General features: G+C 49.3%; 5 protein-coding genes across 5 annotated transcripts; 4 read left to right on the top strand and 1 right to left on the bottom strand.

The window, feature by feature from the left end:
* Positions 1–1,402: 1,402 nt before the first annotated feature.
* On the top strand, positions 1,403–3,369 carry EsH8_X_000713 (uncharacterized protein; the record flags this gene model as incomplete). Its single annotated transcript, XM_083274801.1, has 5 exons — positions 1,403–1,602; positions 1,659–1,876; positions 1,935–2,586; positions 2,638–2,760; positions 2,814–3,369. The coding sequence occupies 5 exons, from the start codon at positions 1,403–1,405 to the stop codon at positions 3,367–3,369; spliced, it is 1,749 nt and encodes a 582-aa protein (XP_083120193.1).
* A 957-nt stretch (positions 3,370–4,326) lies between these two features.
* EsH8_X_000712 (uncharacterized protein) lies at positions 4,327–6,289 on the top strand (the record flags this gene model as incomplete). The annotated part of the gene is made up of 5 exons (XM_083274800.1): positions 4,327–4,495; positions 4,561–5,389; positions 5,445–5,704; positions 5,761–5,797; positions 5,971–6,289. The coding sequence occupies 5 exons, from the start codon at positions 4,327–4,329 to the stop codon at positions 6,287–6,289; spliced, it is 1,614 nt and encodes a 537-aa protein (XP_083120192.1).
* A 504-nt stretch (positions 6,290–6,793) lies between these two features.
* On the top strand, positions 6,794–7,576 carry EsH8_X_000711 (uncharacterized protein; the record flags this gene model as incomplete). The annotated part of the gene is made up of 1 exon (XM_083274799.1): positions 6,794–7,576. The coding sequence occupies one exon, from the start codon at positions 6,794–6,796 to the stop codon at positions 7,574–7,576; it is 783 nt and encodes a 260-aa protein (XP_083120191.1).
* An 842-nt stretch (positions 7,577–8,418) lies between these two features.
* EsH8_X_000710 (DUF3176 domain-containing protein) lies at positions 8,419–10,398 on the top strand (the record flags this gene model as incomplete). Its single annotated transcript, XM_083274798.1, has 2 exons — positions 8,419–9,008; positions 9,066–10,398. The coding sequence occupies 2 exons, from the start codon at positions 8,419–8,421 to the stop codon at positions 10,396–10,398; spliced, it is 1,923 nt and encodes a 640-aa protein (XP_083120190.1).
* A 295-nt stretch (positions 10,399–10,693) lies between these two features.
* EsH8_X_000709 (uncharacterized protein) lies at positions 10,694–14,708 on the bottom strand (the record flags this gene model as incomplete). Its single annotated transcript, XM_083274797.1, has 4 exons — positions 10,694–11,014; positions 11,072–11,470; positions 11,527–11,666; positions 13,727–14,708. The coding sequence occupies 4 exons, from the start codon at positions 14,706–14,708 to the stop codon at positions 10,694–10,696; spliced, it is 1,842 nt and encodes a 613-aa protein (XP_083120189.1).
* Between the last annotated feature and the right edge of the window lie 2,437 nt (positions 14,709–17,145).

Raw genomic sequence — 17,145 nt, 5'->3', positions numbered from 1 at the left:
GACACCTATCGTGTTTTATCGTGTTTTTCTTATTGTGTACTAGTGCAACCTAGAGGGAACGCTTAGTCCCCTCTCACGCCTTGCCTACATAATTGTTTTGTGGTCGCTGGAGTCTTGTACAGCACACTCACCTACATGAGCTCGCACACTTGAAAGAGCAGAGGTTTTTGACACTCTGTAGTACTCTGTACGCAGTACCGTTTGTGGATGGCCTCGCTACTTTCCCAGCTGCACACAGGCAGGGTTCTGTACCCGTACAGCAGAGTAAGCATATGCACCCTAGTATGCAGTTAACACCTACGTGGGCGTGGTGGGGTATGGTTGTAGCCTCAGAGAAATTTGGATTAGTGTTACTGCGGCAGCGTTACCACCAAGATGGGGTGAGTGGGCGCCATGGCTGGAGTGGATGCTGGGCTTTAACAAACTGTTGCCCGACTTCATCCGTCACCTTTCAAACATATTCAGCCCCGGTCCAGTAGAAGAATACACCTCAACTGCAATATGGAATGGTCGGTCAGATTAGTGCTATTTCACTTGTGCACGTAGTAAACTAAACCTAAAATGTTTATCCGATGATCTGATAAGCCGATAGCTTCTCAACGACAACGGAGAGCACCGGAGTTTAAATCTTGACTCGTATCACCCCCAATTATGCCAAGACGCCAAGGAACTTGACAAGGTGCGAGAACCGCCGTGAAAAACTCGGACTTTGCATGGACCAAGAGGCCTTAGCCGGTGCATCTGCGGCGACAGTTCTAGTCCTGTTCAAGGCTACTATCCGATACATTCGGCCCGTGACGCTTCTCATCCTTTATTGGCTTATCATCTGACAGGACTGGCCATTTCCTCTTTAACGCGCCGGCGATCGCGGACAAAAGCGGCCTCGTGCCCAATGAACCCGCTGAGCGAGGTTGCGAGGCACCGTCGCCCTCACCATGGATTTGGATCCTCCAATGGCACCACACATCATCCTTGACTTCATTAAAAATGCAGAAAAAAATTGATCTTATCAATCAAAGACCCCCTCAATCCACATTGAAATCCTTCGAGCCACTAGTGAGCCAGCATTTTGCCACCCCCAAAGACTCAGATTGGCCCAACGGACCCAGGCCATGCTGCAGTTGTTCGATCAAAGCGGTCGACGTTGCTTCCCACCGCCAAAACAATGACCTCGACAAGGGATAACACGCGTCAAACTGCGCAAAACCATGTGGTTGTTCCACTCCTTATGCGGGCCATCCTTGGCAACCCTGGGTTTACGGGAGACTACAAGAACCCTTTTTCTCGCCCCCGACTGTAACGCAGTTGTAATTCTTGGTACCTATCGCTTTGACCGGCACGATCCATCACCTTGATCCACAGGATTCGCCCAGTCGCTCCTGTGCGCCTCCACCGAGACAACATGGGTACCTCCGATAGTCCGGAAATCATTGCGCAAGCTCAAGCTCCTCACAATATCGACGAGAAAGACCCCGAATTTGTTGACGAGAAGCCCTCGCCCGAGGAAGTCGACCCCAACACTGGCGGTCTTGCTGGTGTTGAGAAGATTGAGGCATTGACTCAGACATGGACCAAGTCATGGCTTATTGCCGCTTACATCTTGTATGCAACCCGTATATAGCTAGCATACGTAGAGATGGACCACTGACGTAGTACAGAATTTGGGTGGTATTTTTTGTCGACTCTCTCCAGCAGCAGATATCAAGTTCTCTGCTTCCCTATGTTGTCAGTGACTTCGGCCTGCACGGCCTCATGGCGGCAGCAGGAGTCATCTCGACTATCGTAGCAGGTGTTAGCAAGTTGCCGCTTGCTCGGGTTCTTGACGTTATTGGCCGAACCGCAGGTCTTTGCATCATGTTGTTTTTCGTCGTCGTGTGTGAGTGTCTTAGCCATTCTTTTGCCGTTGCAAGTTAGACTAACTGGAGTTTGTACAGCTCTGATCTTAATGGCTGTCTGCCAAAATGTCGAAACCTATGCCGCTGCTCAGACCTTCTTTTGGACTGGTATGAACGGTATCGGTTACGTTCTCAACATTTTCATGGCCGATACCTCTACTCTCAAGAACCGTATGATTCTTTTCGGATTCACATCGACCCCTTATATCTCGAATACCTTCGCCGGTCCCGCTGCCGCGCAAGCATTCCTTGACGGCAGCACCTGGAGATGGGGCTACGGAGCATTCACCATCATCATCCCAGTCATCGTCGCCCCTTTGATCATCATCTTCACTATTCAGATGAACCGCGCAGTGAAGCAAGGTGTTTATGTCAAGAGGAAGGAAGAAAACCGCACGCTCTGGGAATCGGTCAAGTACTGGGTTATCGAGCTTGACGTTGCTGGTATGCTGCTTATTGTTGCTGGATTCTCGCTACTTCTACTGCCTTTCAGCTTGGCGGGTTATCAGGCTCAGCAGTGGCGCGAGCCGAAAATCATCGTCATGATTGTTCTGGGTGCGCTCCTCCTGGTTGCTTTTCCATTCTACGAGAAGCATATTGCGCCCAAGTCTTTTATCCCCTTCGAGTTGTTCAAGAACAGAACTCTTCTGGTCGCTTGCTTGCTGGGAGGAAACATGTGGATCAGCTTCTAGTAAGTTTTTTACGTCTCTGTTAACACACATGCAATCTAACAATGCTATAGTTGCTACAAGGTGCAATTCTCGTCTTACCTGCAGGTTGTCTACAACCTTAGCATCTCCAGGGCCGGTTTCATCGCTAATATCTACAACATTGTATCCTGCGCTTGGGCTATTCCTGTTGGACTGTGAGTTGTTACGTAACCAACTGCAGGATGGTGAGACACTAACGACTCAACAGCCTCATGCGATACACCGACCGATACAAGTGGCTCGGTCTGGCCGCAATCCCTATTCAAATTCTCTCCACTGGTCTGATGATTAAGTTTCGCATGCCCGATACCAACGTCGGTCTTGTCATTATGTGCGAGGTTCTCGGTGCGTTTGCGGGAGGTACCATCGTCATGGTCGAGCAGATTGCTGTTATGGCTTCCGTTCCTCACCGTGACGTCGCCATCGGCATCGCTCTTCTCAGTTTGGTTACCAGTGTTGGTGGCGCTATAGGAGCTTCTATCAGTGGCGCCATCTGGACTAACCTGATGCCGTCCAAGTTGGAGAGCTACCTTCCAGACGAGCTCAAGGGCGAAGCGCTCCTCATCTACGGTGATCTCACCAGACAACTGGGATACGAATGGGGCACTCCAGAGAGAGATGCAATTGTGCTAGCTTACGGCGAGACACAGAAGATCATGATCATTGCGTCGCTTGTAGCATTGGCTGGTTCAGTTGTTTGGATTTCTTTGATGAAGAACCACCGTTTGAGTGAGAAGTCGCAGACGAAGGGTGTTCTGTTCTAGGTTCACTACTTTTTTTCAATCCGACACTACCACGACAATAGCAATATAGAAATAATTAATGCCTGTATCAAGGTCAACCCAGGTCTAGATTCTTTTTAGAAAGCCGTAAATTGCCGTGTCGCAGAAGCAGCTTTGCGTAATATGACACTTGCATCCAAGGTTGATGTTGATGACAACTAGTAGCAAGCGCAGGACATGAAGTATTTGTTTTTTGAACTGGCTCCGGTTCCTTGAATCGTCGATGTAAGCAATACAACAAGGACTCTGAGTCTTGTGATCCCAAAAACTTGGACCCAGCCAACCCCGAGCCAATTTGCGGAGAAGTCCGGGGTTAATGTGGAGTTGGATTGCGGAAGCCGGAACTCGGGAGGGCAATGACTACCCGATCCGTCCTATATCTTGCAACTGACGAAACCGAGAGGGCTAAAACTGCTTTAATAAGTAATCTGCGTATTTGATCCATACTTTTTGAGCGAATAAGGATCTAAAGATGCAATCCTGGTAAACCTGGGGTTGATGTCGGCTGAAGTCCCAAGCAGACGTTTCTGGGGATGTTCGGGGGCGAAGCCGTCCGATTTTCTGACTCGATCCACATCTAGTCTTTGCCAGCCAATCTGGACCTCCCAAATTGCACTCCAGGTGTTCCCCAGTCATGCTCCCCGCGTCCCGATTCTACCAAAGCAGGAAGTCTTTACCATCTCTTAGCCTGGAAATGCCACCTCCACGTGGAAATTTCGGAAAGCGGCGGGGATTCGCCAGTCACTCACGGGGAAGTTTACAAAGCAGCCCCTGGAGTCAAGTTCGAACGCAGCGTCCCCTGATTATAAAACTCTTAACGATCCCATCCCTTAGAAGGAAAATCTCCACAGTTTGACGTAGACAGAGAGGAGACGGCATCGACCCATTGTGAATCGTTTACCATTCTATCGCGTCGAGCTGCTAATACCAGTCACCATCATGACTGAAACGAAGACTATGCCGACGGTGCAGCACGATGACAAGCAACAGCGTCTCGAGCAGCTCGAGGACGTGAATGCAGCAGCCATGGCAGCGCTACCCACAACGCAGGTCAATGAGAAGCTTGGGTTTTCTGATTTCTGGGAGAACAAGCGTGTTTTGGGATTCTGTTAGTACATCCGACGTTGCTGAAAGCTAGTACGGAATGAAATATGCTAAACTCGAAATTAACAGGCTTGATGATCTACCTCTTGCCGATCAACTTTGGATACGAAGTTTCGACTATCGGAAAGCTCCTAGCCGTCACTCCCTTCGCTCAACGATTCGGTCACGAAGTCAACGGAAAATGGCAGGTCGCTGCCCAGGACCAGCAGATTCTCAACGCAGCGGGCACTATCGGTATTTTTGTTTCGGCCTTTGCTACAGGAATTATTAGCGACTTCATCGGCCGAAAGAAGACCATTGGCATTGCTTGCCTGATTTGCTGCGGTGGCACGATCCTTCAATACTTCAGCACGTCTATCATGATGCTGTTTGGTGGCAAGGTTGTCGCGACCTTTGGATTTGGCTTGGGCCATTCTCTGGGACCCGTCTTCGTGGCTGAACTTGCCCCGGTCAAGATGCGTGGCGTCTGCCTTGTGTTGGTAAACACTATGATCACGGTCGGCCAGTGGCTCAACTCAGCCACCGTCTTGGCAAGCGACCATTACAAGAACGACCTCTCTTGGAGGATTCCGCTGATCACTCAGCTTATTCCTCCCGGCCTCCTCCTTTGCTTCATAACGCTCTTGCCCGAGTCTCCAAGTTGGCTTCTCATCAATGGTCGGCGCGATGAGGCTGCAAAGTCTTACCGAAAATTCAATGGCCCCAAGTTCGATGTTGATGCTGCCATGGCTGTGGCCACAGTCGCCATCGCCAAGGAGCAGGAGGCTAAGAAAGAGCAGGAGTCAAGTCGCTGGGTAGACTGTTTTACTGGAACCAATGGCCGCCGCACGCTCATCATTGTCATGGTCTACTTGTCCCAGCAGGCCATCGGCGTAAACTTTTTCTCTGGCTATCTCACGTGAGCACCATGAATGGAGGAAGCTTAGGCACGAGCCGCAACTAACTATCCACAGCTACTATTTCCGTCTGGCTGGTGTCAACAACCCGCTGGCTATTGGCCAGGCAGCATACGCCATTCAGTTCGTCGGCAACATGACATCGTGGCCGCTAGTCGACCGATATGGTAGACGGCCCTTGATCGTCGGAGGCGTGTTCACCATGACTGCCCTCTTACTACTCATTGGCGGTATCAGTACCATCGGCAGCCAGGCTTCTCTCTCAGCGACAGTGGCCTTCATGGTCATCGCGGGATATGTTTACCAGGCGACGCTAGGTACGAGTTGTGTCCTTTGAAGATACAAAAGCCATTATACTAACTTGTTTGAACAGGCGCCGTAGCGTACTCTGTTGGAGGAGAGACTGCGAGGTAAGTCAATTCAAGTTTGATGTCGGATTTTGAAGCCGAATTCCAGCTGCCTAGTTTGAACCTGAATCGTCCTCGATGGGAGGTTCTTGGGAAGCTGGGCAGTGGGTCACAAAACAACGACCCCGCAGATAAGCACAACAGGGACACCTTGCTAACTTGACCGGGAAAACCAGCGTTCAACTCCGTCAAAAGACATACAGCATCAACATTATGTGCTCGACAGCAGCGTCTTGTCTAGTGCTACAAGTGATGCCCTACCTGCTTAATACCGACCAAGCCAACTTGGGCGGCAAGGTTTGCTTCATCTTCTTCGGTCTATCTCTGCCCTTGTGTGCTTGGCTGTACCTTTACTTCCCTGAGATGAAGGGTCGCAACTATGCCGAGATTCAGGAAATGTTCAACAACCGTGTGCCGGCAAGGAAGTTCAAGGCTTATGTTTGTGAGGTCGGTACCGAGGGAGAACAGGTGAAGAAGCTGCAGGATGAGGCATGAAGGGGCACATGGTGGAGACGAATGGTGTAATCTCTGGTGTGTGATGAGTTTTGAAGAAAGCGAAAAAAAAACTTGGAAGCCATAGGGCACTGATTAAGAAGCTTAAATGAAGCACACAAACGAAGTTAATGAGCACATGATGCCCCGTGCAACGATTGGTGGATCGGCCCCTTTGCACATTTCGGTTGGCTCATTGTCGCAAGCCGGCGGAAATGACATGGGACTAATGCAGAGACGATGATTAGCGACGTTTTGAATAAAACAAAAAACGCTGTGGGCCGGGATCAAGATCGGAAATTAGTGTGATCCTGATAGGACTCAAGCCAAGACTTGATTGTTGACAGTGTTCCAGGGCGCGTCCACATTTTTCTTTTAAAATCTCCGCGATCCACGGTGTTCTACGGATCAGCATTCTTTTTGGGGGCAAAAAAAGCATTACACAGCCTCAGTTGACTGTTGATCCGCCGATCGCGAAGTGCAACATAACGTTAATTCATTCCAATCATGATGTCTCAACGGCTTTGGTGGCTTGGGGCCACTCTGCTGGCCTCATGCTCTCAGCTCGTGAGCGCTGAATTGCCCGAGAACTCCATCGAGCTTGACCTTGTCTTCCCTCGCGAGAATGGCAAGTACGGCGAGACTACCAACGGCTATCCCATTCTTCTCAACGTCCAAAACCCGGACATTGCCTACCAGTACGGCTACAACTTCGTCTGGGACATCTACTCCAGAAACAAAAACTCCTACCTCCGCACTGCTGCCCACGGCTCTGTGGGAGCGACCATCGGAAACGGCAGCACCTTCGGAGACGGCCCGCATCTCGAAGTTGGTGCCACCGGCCACCTCGCTGCCGGCGACTACACTTTCGCTTGGGTTTTTGGCATGGCTGCCCAGTGTGAGTTTACCGAGCAACCGGCTTATAGCGAATTCAATTTGAACCCTCGCATCGCCAACGGCAGCTTCGACTTCACCGTGGAGAAGGATGGATCGGAACCCACGTTCACAAAGACCTGCCCGACTGCCATCGCCAGCATGAGCTACGCTTCAACGACAACCTACGACTCCGAGGCCACGAGCGTTTGCGCCGTCACCGCAACCATGACCCACGACGCTGAACCTTGCTCGGCTACGGTCAGCGATGACCAAGCCACCAGCATCTACAGCCAGCTTGGATACGCCGCCGCAACAGGATCCTCCAAGTCAGCCGCATCCGACAACGACAGGCTTGCCTCGACCACAGTTGCCCTCTTTGCTGGCGTTATTGCAACCCTTGCGATTTTGGCATAAGCGCAGTAGACGGCTTTGTCGCAGATGCAAGAGAAGCATACCAATAATGCGACAGAGAGAAAAACCAGCTGAATGCGATGGGCATCACGACCTGCCCGATTCGCAGCCCTACGGGCAATTCCTCCTTCAAGAGAGAGGGGGCGAAGTAAAAGCCGCGCATGCAGGCTACACCAACGGCGTCTTATCACGCTAGCTGTGCCGTTTCGGTCGCATCGTGCAAATGGCGAGCCTGATGTCCGCCTCTATTGCCACCTATTACGGCATGGTACAACCCCAATAATACACCACAGATCTGCAATGGATACAGCCTGGCACGGATCCAGACCTCCGGCAGAAGTTCTGTGGTGGTCAGGCAGGATTGGGGAGAAGGACCAAAGCAATGCTAAGCTCTTCTTGGGAGACATAGGCATCATGACACCCAACCACCACCTTCCGTGTGCAAGGGTTGGACGGTTGAGTTCGGCCCCCACAAGCCCAGATCACTGCCAACTGCGGTATCTCGCATCTTCAGGCATGGGGGCCGGCCAATAACATAGCACGTCGGCTGACGTTATCATTAGATGCAATCAAATGGCACAATCTCAATCGTTACTTTCTCTGCAGCAGGTCCATGTAGTGTATGTGACATGCAGTTTGCAGCAGACCAAAACGTAGTGTTCCAACTCGTGAGGCGGATATGCCAAGGCAACGAGAATGCATCAAGCGCTTTTTCGGCGCTATAGTACTTGGGGTTCCCCAGTCTTAAGCCACCATGCAATTTCCCGTTTCTTTGCTTTTCCCCCTCATTATTATTCATGCATTGAACCCTTGCCGTCTGAGACTTTGATTGAGACTGCCTAGAGATGTCACATCGGCAACACTCGCACAACGTGAGCACAAGCTCGACTGACACAATTTATGTTAGTCAGCCCAATAGCCCTTTCATTCAGGGTTCCGGGAAGAGGCACAGTCTAGGGTCCTACAAAGCCTACCAGCCCCCTTACGTCGTCTCGATCGACGATGTTCCTCCGAGCGAACCTGCCTTAAGCAGCAATGGCGAATCGAGACGCTCTGTTCCGTCACGCTGGAGCAGGCTGTCAGACAAGACACACATTAGGTCCGAGAAGCTTTCTCCGTCTGCGTCATGGATGTTTGAGATTGTCAGCCTTTGTGTTTCTATACTCGCCGCCGCAGCTATCATCGGTGTCCTCGCTGCATATGACAACAGGCCTCTGGCATCGTGGCATTTTCAAATCACCATTAATGCCGTCATTGCTTTGCTGGCTACTGTGGCTACTGCTACTATGGCAGTTGTGCTCTCAAGCGGCATAAGCCAGCTGAAATGGATTCATTTTAAGATGCGCCGTGAACCGTTATCGGACATGGAAGTCTTTGATGATGCCAGCCGAGGAACTTGGGGAGCCTTAATGATGCTAATCAAGCTCAGGGGCGGGTACGTTTACAACCGATAACATAATTGGCATATGGCTGACTCTGATGTCTTGGGCAGCTTCCTTGGATCCTTCGGAGCCTTTGTTGCCATTCTAACGTTGGCATTCGGTCCATTCGCCCAACAAATTGCTACCTTCCATGCCCGCACAACAGATTCCAATGAAGGAGCCACAAATCTTCGTTCTCAGCAGTATCTGATTGCACTGAGCAGCACTACTGCATCCGAAGGCTTTATCCCGATTCTTCCTTTTAAAGCCGCAGTGTACAATGGTCTCTTTGCTGAGAACGGCAAACCGTGGCTGAGTCTTCCTGTCAGTTGCCAAACAGGAAATTGTACGTGGGAGCAATTTGAGACTTTAGGTGTCTGCAACACCTGCGTGGACATGTCCGAATTCATGACTCGATCTTGCGAGAACAGCTCTACACTAGAAGGCGATATGACGGACTGCGGTTGGTCCGTTCCTGTCGGCGCAAGACTCAAGACACATGCCGACGTGTTCAGCATGACGCCTATCTTTCCACAAGGCCTCGGCGACATGTCTTACTCGACAATCATGAAACTCGTCTTTTTAGGTACTGAGAAGCAAGGCGGAACGCCTGGTGTTCTTGCACCCTGGGCTCGACAGTGCACCCTTCAAGCCTGCGTTCAGACTGTTAACTCCTCCATCGTCAACGGCGAACTCAAAGAGAGCATCGTCCACATCAAGACCAATGATTCAGTGGCCACAGCAACTCAAGATACCCTTGAGCCAATCTACATCACCGGCCAAAGCAATGAAGAGTCCTACCCAGTAGACATGAAGGTGATAATGGGAATGCGCTCTTGGTTTTCGGACCTATTTCGCAGTGGCTCCGCCTCGCGCAACGAGGAGGTGATCAACAAGAGCATCACAACGCCCGATAATGTCATAGTCAACCTTACCGTCGGTATCTCCAGTGGCGAAACATTCTTTGACACAGATATTGTTCAGGCGTTCTACTGGAACTATTACGAATATCCCACAGGCATCGACATGCTCATGAACGACCTCGCAACCAGCGTTACTGTCAGTTTCCGAAGCTTCAACGGCACCAGCGTCAGAGGAGTGGCCCACACTGTCGAAAGCTACATTCACGTGAATTGGGGTTTCCTAACTGTCCCTCTCCTCACGATCTTGCTGACGACACTGTTCTTGGGTGCCGCCATCTACCAGACGTACCGTCACAAGGCAAGTCTATGGAAGAGTAGTGTATTAGCAACATTGGTTCATGGGCTGGATGTTAATGCAAGAGAGAGACTTGAAGACTTGGGTGGTCTGCGGGAGCAACAAAAAGAGGCGAAGACTGTGAAAGTGCAGTTGGATCAGGGCGATTGTGGGCTTTTGAGGCTGTCCAAGTATGACGACATTTGATCTGCTTGCTTGAGGGTCAGACGTGGAGTTTTTCATCCGAGAGCGAATAAGCCAGGCGACAATACTCTTTATGCGCGGCCACTAACTAGTACGTTATTATGAAGTTAATGACAATGCCAATTAGAATGAAGTCCTCTGCAGGGTTTGGTTTTTTTATAAATCTTTTTTCAAAACCCCTATGTTTGTTGTGTTTTGTAGTCTAGCGCCTATTTTACAGTTGCAAATGCTTTTTTATTTATTTAGTAATGGTCCCCGATGCACGTAAGCTTATTACTTGTTGTTACATATTCCACATTTAAACGTATTCTGCGCAAATAAGGTCACCACCCAAATCCATGACCTCTGCAATAGTCGCGTTGGGCATGACACCGACCATCCACAAGTTATGGTTCAGCGTAGTTTCGTTGCCCGAGTCGCCAAAGTAGTCGGTCAAGGCCGAGCTGGGAGACTCCATGCCGTTTTGTTGAAGGTAGCTGCTCAAGGGGACATTGCGGCCTCCCATGTCAGTTAAGCGAGTAGTGAGGTTGGCCTGCTGCCACTCCCACCACAAACGATCTAGGTTAGTGTGGTGCAAGAAGAACAGGGGCTCGCCGGGGCTGCCAACGACATCAAGCATCTGTTATATAAAGATCAGCGGGACTGGAATTAATGCCAGCAAAAAAATAGTGCTTACGGTTCCGCCAACAGCAGAATGGCCCGCGGTGTGAGGGTTGACCTGGTAGCAATCGAAAGCCGCAGTGTAGTTCTCAGCTGCAAAGCACTCGTCCAAGTACTGTTGTTGTCCAGTCTGAAAGCCATTTGAGTTGAATGAACGACTCAGGCAATCATTCGCCGACGTGGAAGTTGAGTTAATGTGCAAAGTCAAATTGACGAAAGGGCCGTCCGTTACACATCCGTCGTCACCGCCATCACCGCCGAAGCCAGTATCAGGGTCAAAAACAACAGACTCGTTGAGTGCATCCATATCAAGGACTTCGTTCCAATACGGCTGACCACCGTCGTAGCCGCACTCGGACTGAAGGAGGTATTCATGAACGCGCATGAAGTAGCGGTGCCAGGGAAGGAATGCTCCCTACACTTCACATTAGCCAAAGTTTTCCTACTTTGAATTACCAGTAAAATACTGACCACGTTGTGGATGATGTTGGACTGGGTTAGGTGTGCGTAATCAATCTCATCCCACCGGTTCAGGGCACCCTCGATGGAAGTCTTGGCCGGCGAGGCCATCAAGCAAAGCTCGGCGTCGATGTACGACTTCTTCTCAGTATCTGTCATATTGTTCCTTCTTTTTGTTAGTTCAAATTCATATTTCAACAGTGGAATATTGCAAGGCGAATCTTTACCATGCTTTTCGCTGGGTCTTGGTCGTGCAGGTGGTGTTCCATGAGGCAGCGGCAACCAAACCTGACGTCGCAAGGACTGAAACTGCCGAGAGAAGAGAGCCTTTCATGTTGAATGGTATCTAAATGAATGTAGTAGATAGGGATAAAAGAGTGAATGGTGGTATTCGAAGTCAAGCTAAGCTGCTGCTGAGTGATGACCAAAAGAAAGTTCAAATCCCACGGCAAAAGGCTCGACTTATAAGCATTCTGTCAATTGTCAACCAGCTTGTCGACAACACCCCTTCCCCCATAATCGAACCCATGATATTCGATATGGAGATTCATGTTCACAGACTGCGCAATCGGCGAATGCGCCTCGCTTGGCAAACCACGTCAGCCTGGCTGGGTTCGGACAAACCGTTCTCCTGCCCACTTCCCGTCCCGCTCGTTTCCCCTGTACGGCGGAGTTGCTGCCATAGCCATGTGGGATGAGCCTCCCATGCTTAAAGATGCCCCCCTAATTAAGAACCAGAATAGAAAACCCCCCACAGACACACGTAACGGCATCCCCTTATTATAACGTAGTAAGTAAGTGAGCGATATGCATATAGCGCCCGTGCGCTTGGTTGACATCTATTCGGCTCTCCGAACGGTCGCATCATGACGTCTCCGAGAGGGGCTCTTTTCGCAGTGCAGCACGAAGACTAAGAGATTCGACGTTCAATCGACATGTTGTCCTCCATGCACGGCTACACGGCAGTTGAAAAAACACAAACAACCCAAAAGCCGCGTCAGTCAGGGGTACTGTGTAAACATGGGGAACCATCAAGTCAGCGGCAACCAATGATTGTTCCAGGCAAGGGATCAAGCTAGGAACCCCATTGTCGCTTGGGCACGCCAGACCTATTCAGATAACTGTTTTTTAGAAAGGGGGAAGATTTCAGTTCTGGGGCCAAAAATGATCTCTAAAATACAGTAAATGTGGCGGAGTTGCTGAGTGTCGGTGGATCATCTCACGACTCCTGATAAACCGTGATCGCTGGCAGGTTATATGTAAAACGCACTTTGGCGTTATCGAAATGCGATATTGGGACAAAAAATAGTCTGCCGATAGGCTTGGAGCATGTGCATCTGAGCTTGTTGTTAAACAACTCCTGGATCTATCTCCATAGAAGAGAACGTGGTTATGAGTGAAATGGATAGACCTTGGGGATTGCCACATTTGTATGTTTGTTTGCATAACACTTGTCGAACATGCCCGGTCTTTCAAGCGCACGTCGCTTTCTTGTCCTTGATTCCACACAAACCTGTTGTCTCAAGTCAGAGTTGCAATTTGCCTTTCCAAGGTGCCTAAGAAGCTGAGCAAATTTTGATCGGCTACCTAGGTGGATATGAGCCCCTGTTAGTCAACCACAAATCAGCCGTCTCAGTCAAATGATGTGGGCTTCAATGCGGAATGGCCTCGTGCAGCCCTTCGTGTGGCTCCTTTGAACTAATCAATCAGAGAGGAAAATCATAAAAATAAAAAAGGTTTCGTGGTGCAGCAACGCATTCTTTTTCAAATCATTCAATGTCTTGACCAAGTGAGAGCCGGTCGGACGGCGACTCTGATCCACTCCCACCACGGGTGTATTACACCTCAAATTCCGTACTAATTTCTCTGAATCGTCATGTGGGCTGGTTGCCAAGGACACCCGGAGTCTCCGCAGCAGTGGAAGATACAATTTGGGGCCTCGGAACCTTTCAGTCGTATTAAACTTTTCATGTTGTTAGTTCCTCTTTCCAAAGTCATGGGCGAGTTTCACCTCCCTAGCCAACTTCTTGGACTTCAGCTTCCCGTGCACGCCATAAGATTTTATTTCGATGACAACCTCCTTATTTTAGGCTTGACGCAACATCCAGCGAAACAAATCTAATCACACCTGTCATGGGCAAACAATTGAGATATTCGAACGAAGCCTCACCACTTTCAAGTACCGAAACTTCATGCCACGTCCGGAACTTACGCGATGCTCCAAACGTCTTTGCATGCTTGATTGCCCCGAGGTAGATGGCAAGATGCGAGCGATGTCTTCTTGACCACTCCTCCAAAGTGTGTAAATCAGTGAAGAAGCCTGCGGCGCAGGTCTCCTTCTTTGTGTGACCCGTAAGGTCCCTGTTGCCCACAAACCGCAACCCCATGGCACCGCCACCCTCTCGGTTCTCCCACAGGTAGGCCATGCCGGAGCGCAAAGTCGGTTCTAGCAACTTCTCATACGACTCTGTCTCTTCAGGACCACAATTCTCCCAGAACTGACCGGAACGGATATGCACCATGTTCTTATAGTTGGTCCCGACTAGGTGTTGTCCCAGCCCCTGCGGATCAATTATCGGCTTTGCAGTCTCCGCAGCGCCATCTTTCTCGAAGAGATCATGGGCGGAGTCTGGGATTCGATCTCTTGCGGCGCCCCAATACGCTGAAAGTTCATGTTCTCTGGTGTCCGTATCTGGCAGTCTGGCTAAGCCTGGAAGGTAGTCGAGTCCGGAATAGTTCGTCTCAAGACGTGATTTGGGCGTCATGAAGTTTTCACTCCACAATCCAACCCGCCTTTGGTACTCAGGCGATAGACCGGCATATACGGACACCAGGCTGAGCCGCTCCAAACTTCGCCTGCCTTTTTCTGGGTCGTTCCAATAACAGACCCAGATTTTGGTGCCCGCAGTATCATCACCTTCCAAATGATTAAAATGCTCATAGGCAAGAGGCTTGTCGTCTGTATTTTTACCAAGCCATGCTTCAATCGCCGCAGCCACTTTACCAACAGCCTTGGACACTTCGATATCGTCGAAATGGGGTTGCACGCCAATGTAAGCCGTGAAAACTTTATTCACTTCCTCGCTAAGAACAAGTTGCCAACGTGGGACCGGTGGGCGGTGACCCTCCGGTCGTCGGAGAGGATAAGTGCGTGTTGCCGAGGCCATGATGTTGGTATCGGTGGCTGTCGACATATGCGATGGGCTGTAAACCTTCTATTAATTTGATGGCCAATTTCTGGAAGTTAATGGGACAGCCTGACAGGTGTTTTTGTTCAATAGGGCATATTTTTACCACCTTGCTGGTCGACAAGATATCAGTGTCAATGCTCAATGCGGAATTGTGATTAGTAACACTGGATAGCATTGTCGGCAACCTTTATAGTTTCCGTTGCGGCTTCGGAAACTATTTTTTGGCTCCGATTGGCAGTGGCCAATCCTGCCCCGAAAAGGCCAAGAAAACGACCACATATGTGTTACCTAAGAATTTGTCCCATAGGCATCTGCAACCAACAAGAGCCTTGAATGATTGCCGAGGTTAGAGTTGAGAAAATGCTAATTGGATTAGAAGCGCAATTAGCATACTGAACTAAAGTTCTTTCAAAGCCGACCCCGTAAGTAGATACAATACTTAAGTTAGTATTCATTGCCTTGGCTATACCTTGTTTCCGCTATCTCGTGATAGATTCAAATGACAACGAACATTGTTGATCAGAAATAGCTCAACTAGGAAAATGGCTGCAAGGGAAGCGGACGTTTGACTTGCCTATGTGAATGCAATCTGGCAATGCAGTTTTGTTCAACTGAATAAAATCGCTGTTACTTACAAACCATTAGACACACTCGAGAGACATTGAATGATGGGTCAAGGAGCATCTTCATTCAAACTGTTAATAACATAGAGGTATAACCCAATTTTTATCATCTATATCAAGGGGAGGAAAGGGCTTGATTGTAAAAAGGGAGATTGAACGCTGTCCCATTATACATGCCCATGATCTTGAAAGTGGAAGTTGTTTGGAGGTAGGTAACAAATGCCATTCTACGAACAATAACAATCAACACAAAGCAACTCGCGGCAGTGCTTGGAGTTGAACTTTGTATGGAAATTCTACCGTTTGTACAGCCATCATAAACAAAGGGCTTGAGAGGCCATTCCACAAAATATACAGTTATTAAGTACTGGCGGATCCGCAAATGTATTGCACGTTCTTTTTTGGTTATCGACATGCAAACACACAACAAAAGCGATTTCAAATCTTCAGACTATTTATCATAGAGTATCCAAGAGTGTAGAATAACCTCTTTCGAATCTCCCCGTCAAAAAAACCAAAAACCAAAAACCACAATGTCTCCTTCCAACTCAAATGCCTACACACCCAACAAGCCCGCTCGCCGGGGCCCATGCCTCAAGCTTGATACTGTGGCATCTATCCCATCGAGACAGCCATTACCACAGTTTATTGAACAAATCACCATCCCCACCATGTCTCTCAACACTGCCCTCGAAGAAGTCTCCAAACAACCTTTGCCACACTATGGTCCTTCTATATTCGAAAAGGCAGGGGGCTCACGAGATGCTTTGCAGCACTCCGGTGACGCAGGGCATCATGACTATCTTCACTGGGCACTAGAACACAATGGCGCAAAGCCGCGTAATTCCTGGGACATGTGTGGCTGTGAACACCTGATTCAAGAGATTGATTCTGATGAGTCAGAGCCCATAACTGAAGAAGAGCTTGCTCAAAGACGGAACAGACTTCAGGAAACTTACGCAGACCTTTTTACCTCTTCGGATACACAGACAGTGGAGATACATCTCGATGAGAGTTTGTCCAAGGAACTTGCTGAAGCTATGGATGAGCCTCTCTTCTCTGAGCCTATGGATCAGTTCAATGCTAATATCTCTCTTCAGAATGAGAATGAAAATCCCAGGAGTCCGCAAAGCTCAGAATTGGAAGGAAATCATCTTCCGCCATCAGTGTCAAGAGTCGATAATGATTTTGAGCATTTTGAATCCATTACCTTAGAAACCGCACCCTTCTACCTCCAAAGTCATGCCGACGTTCAACTTCAAGCTCCGCGACCGGCACTTGCCGCCTTAGATCCACGAGCCACATCATTCCAGATGCCGAGCCATTCCAAAGATTCTACGGCACAGAATAACGACAACGGCCCATCTCTCCGCGGCGGCATAATCAGCGTACCTTCATCTTGCGGTGATTCTGAGCATAACTGGTCTTCATCACGACGTAAGGGAGTTTTTGTTCCTCTCTGGTTGTGGTGCATACAGTGGGTCTCCCTGGTTGGCTTTTTTATTGGCTTCTTCATCATGATGACTCTTTTCATAGTTTTCAGAAGTGAGGGTTTGCTACACGTCGGCAAGGCTCTCCCATGCGCTTCTGCAGAGGCACATAAGACTTGAGGTAGATGATGGATTCTGAGTCAGATTTACGGGAATAGACAGAGTTTGAAAAAAAGACAAATATACTTTGACATGCATGAATACAGAATTGTCTGCTTAAGTTTGACGGTAATAATGGCCTATGTATTGAATCATATCATGTGGGCCAGCTAAAGCCTCTTGCAAGCATCAGATGTATTGGAACACTAACGGGGACGTTATAAAGCT

The sequence above is a fragment of the Colletotrichum jinshuiense genome, chromosome 10 (genome assembly GCF_051148585.1).
Source record: "Colletotrichum jinshuiense chromosome 10, complete sequence".
NCBI lineage: Eukaryota > Fungi > Ascomycota > Sordariomycetes > Glomerellales > Glomerellaceae > Colletotrichum > Colletotrichum jinshuiense.
Note: the sequence above shows the minus strand (reverse complement) of the source record. Positions and strands in the feature narration are given on the sequence as shown.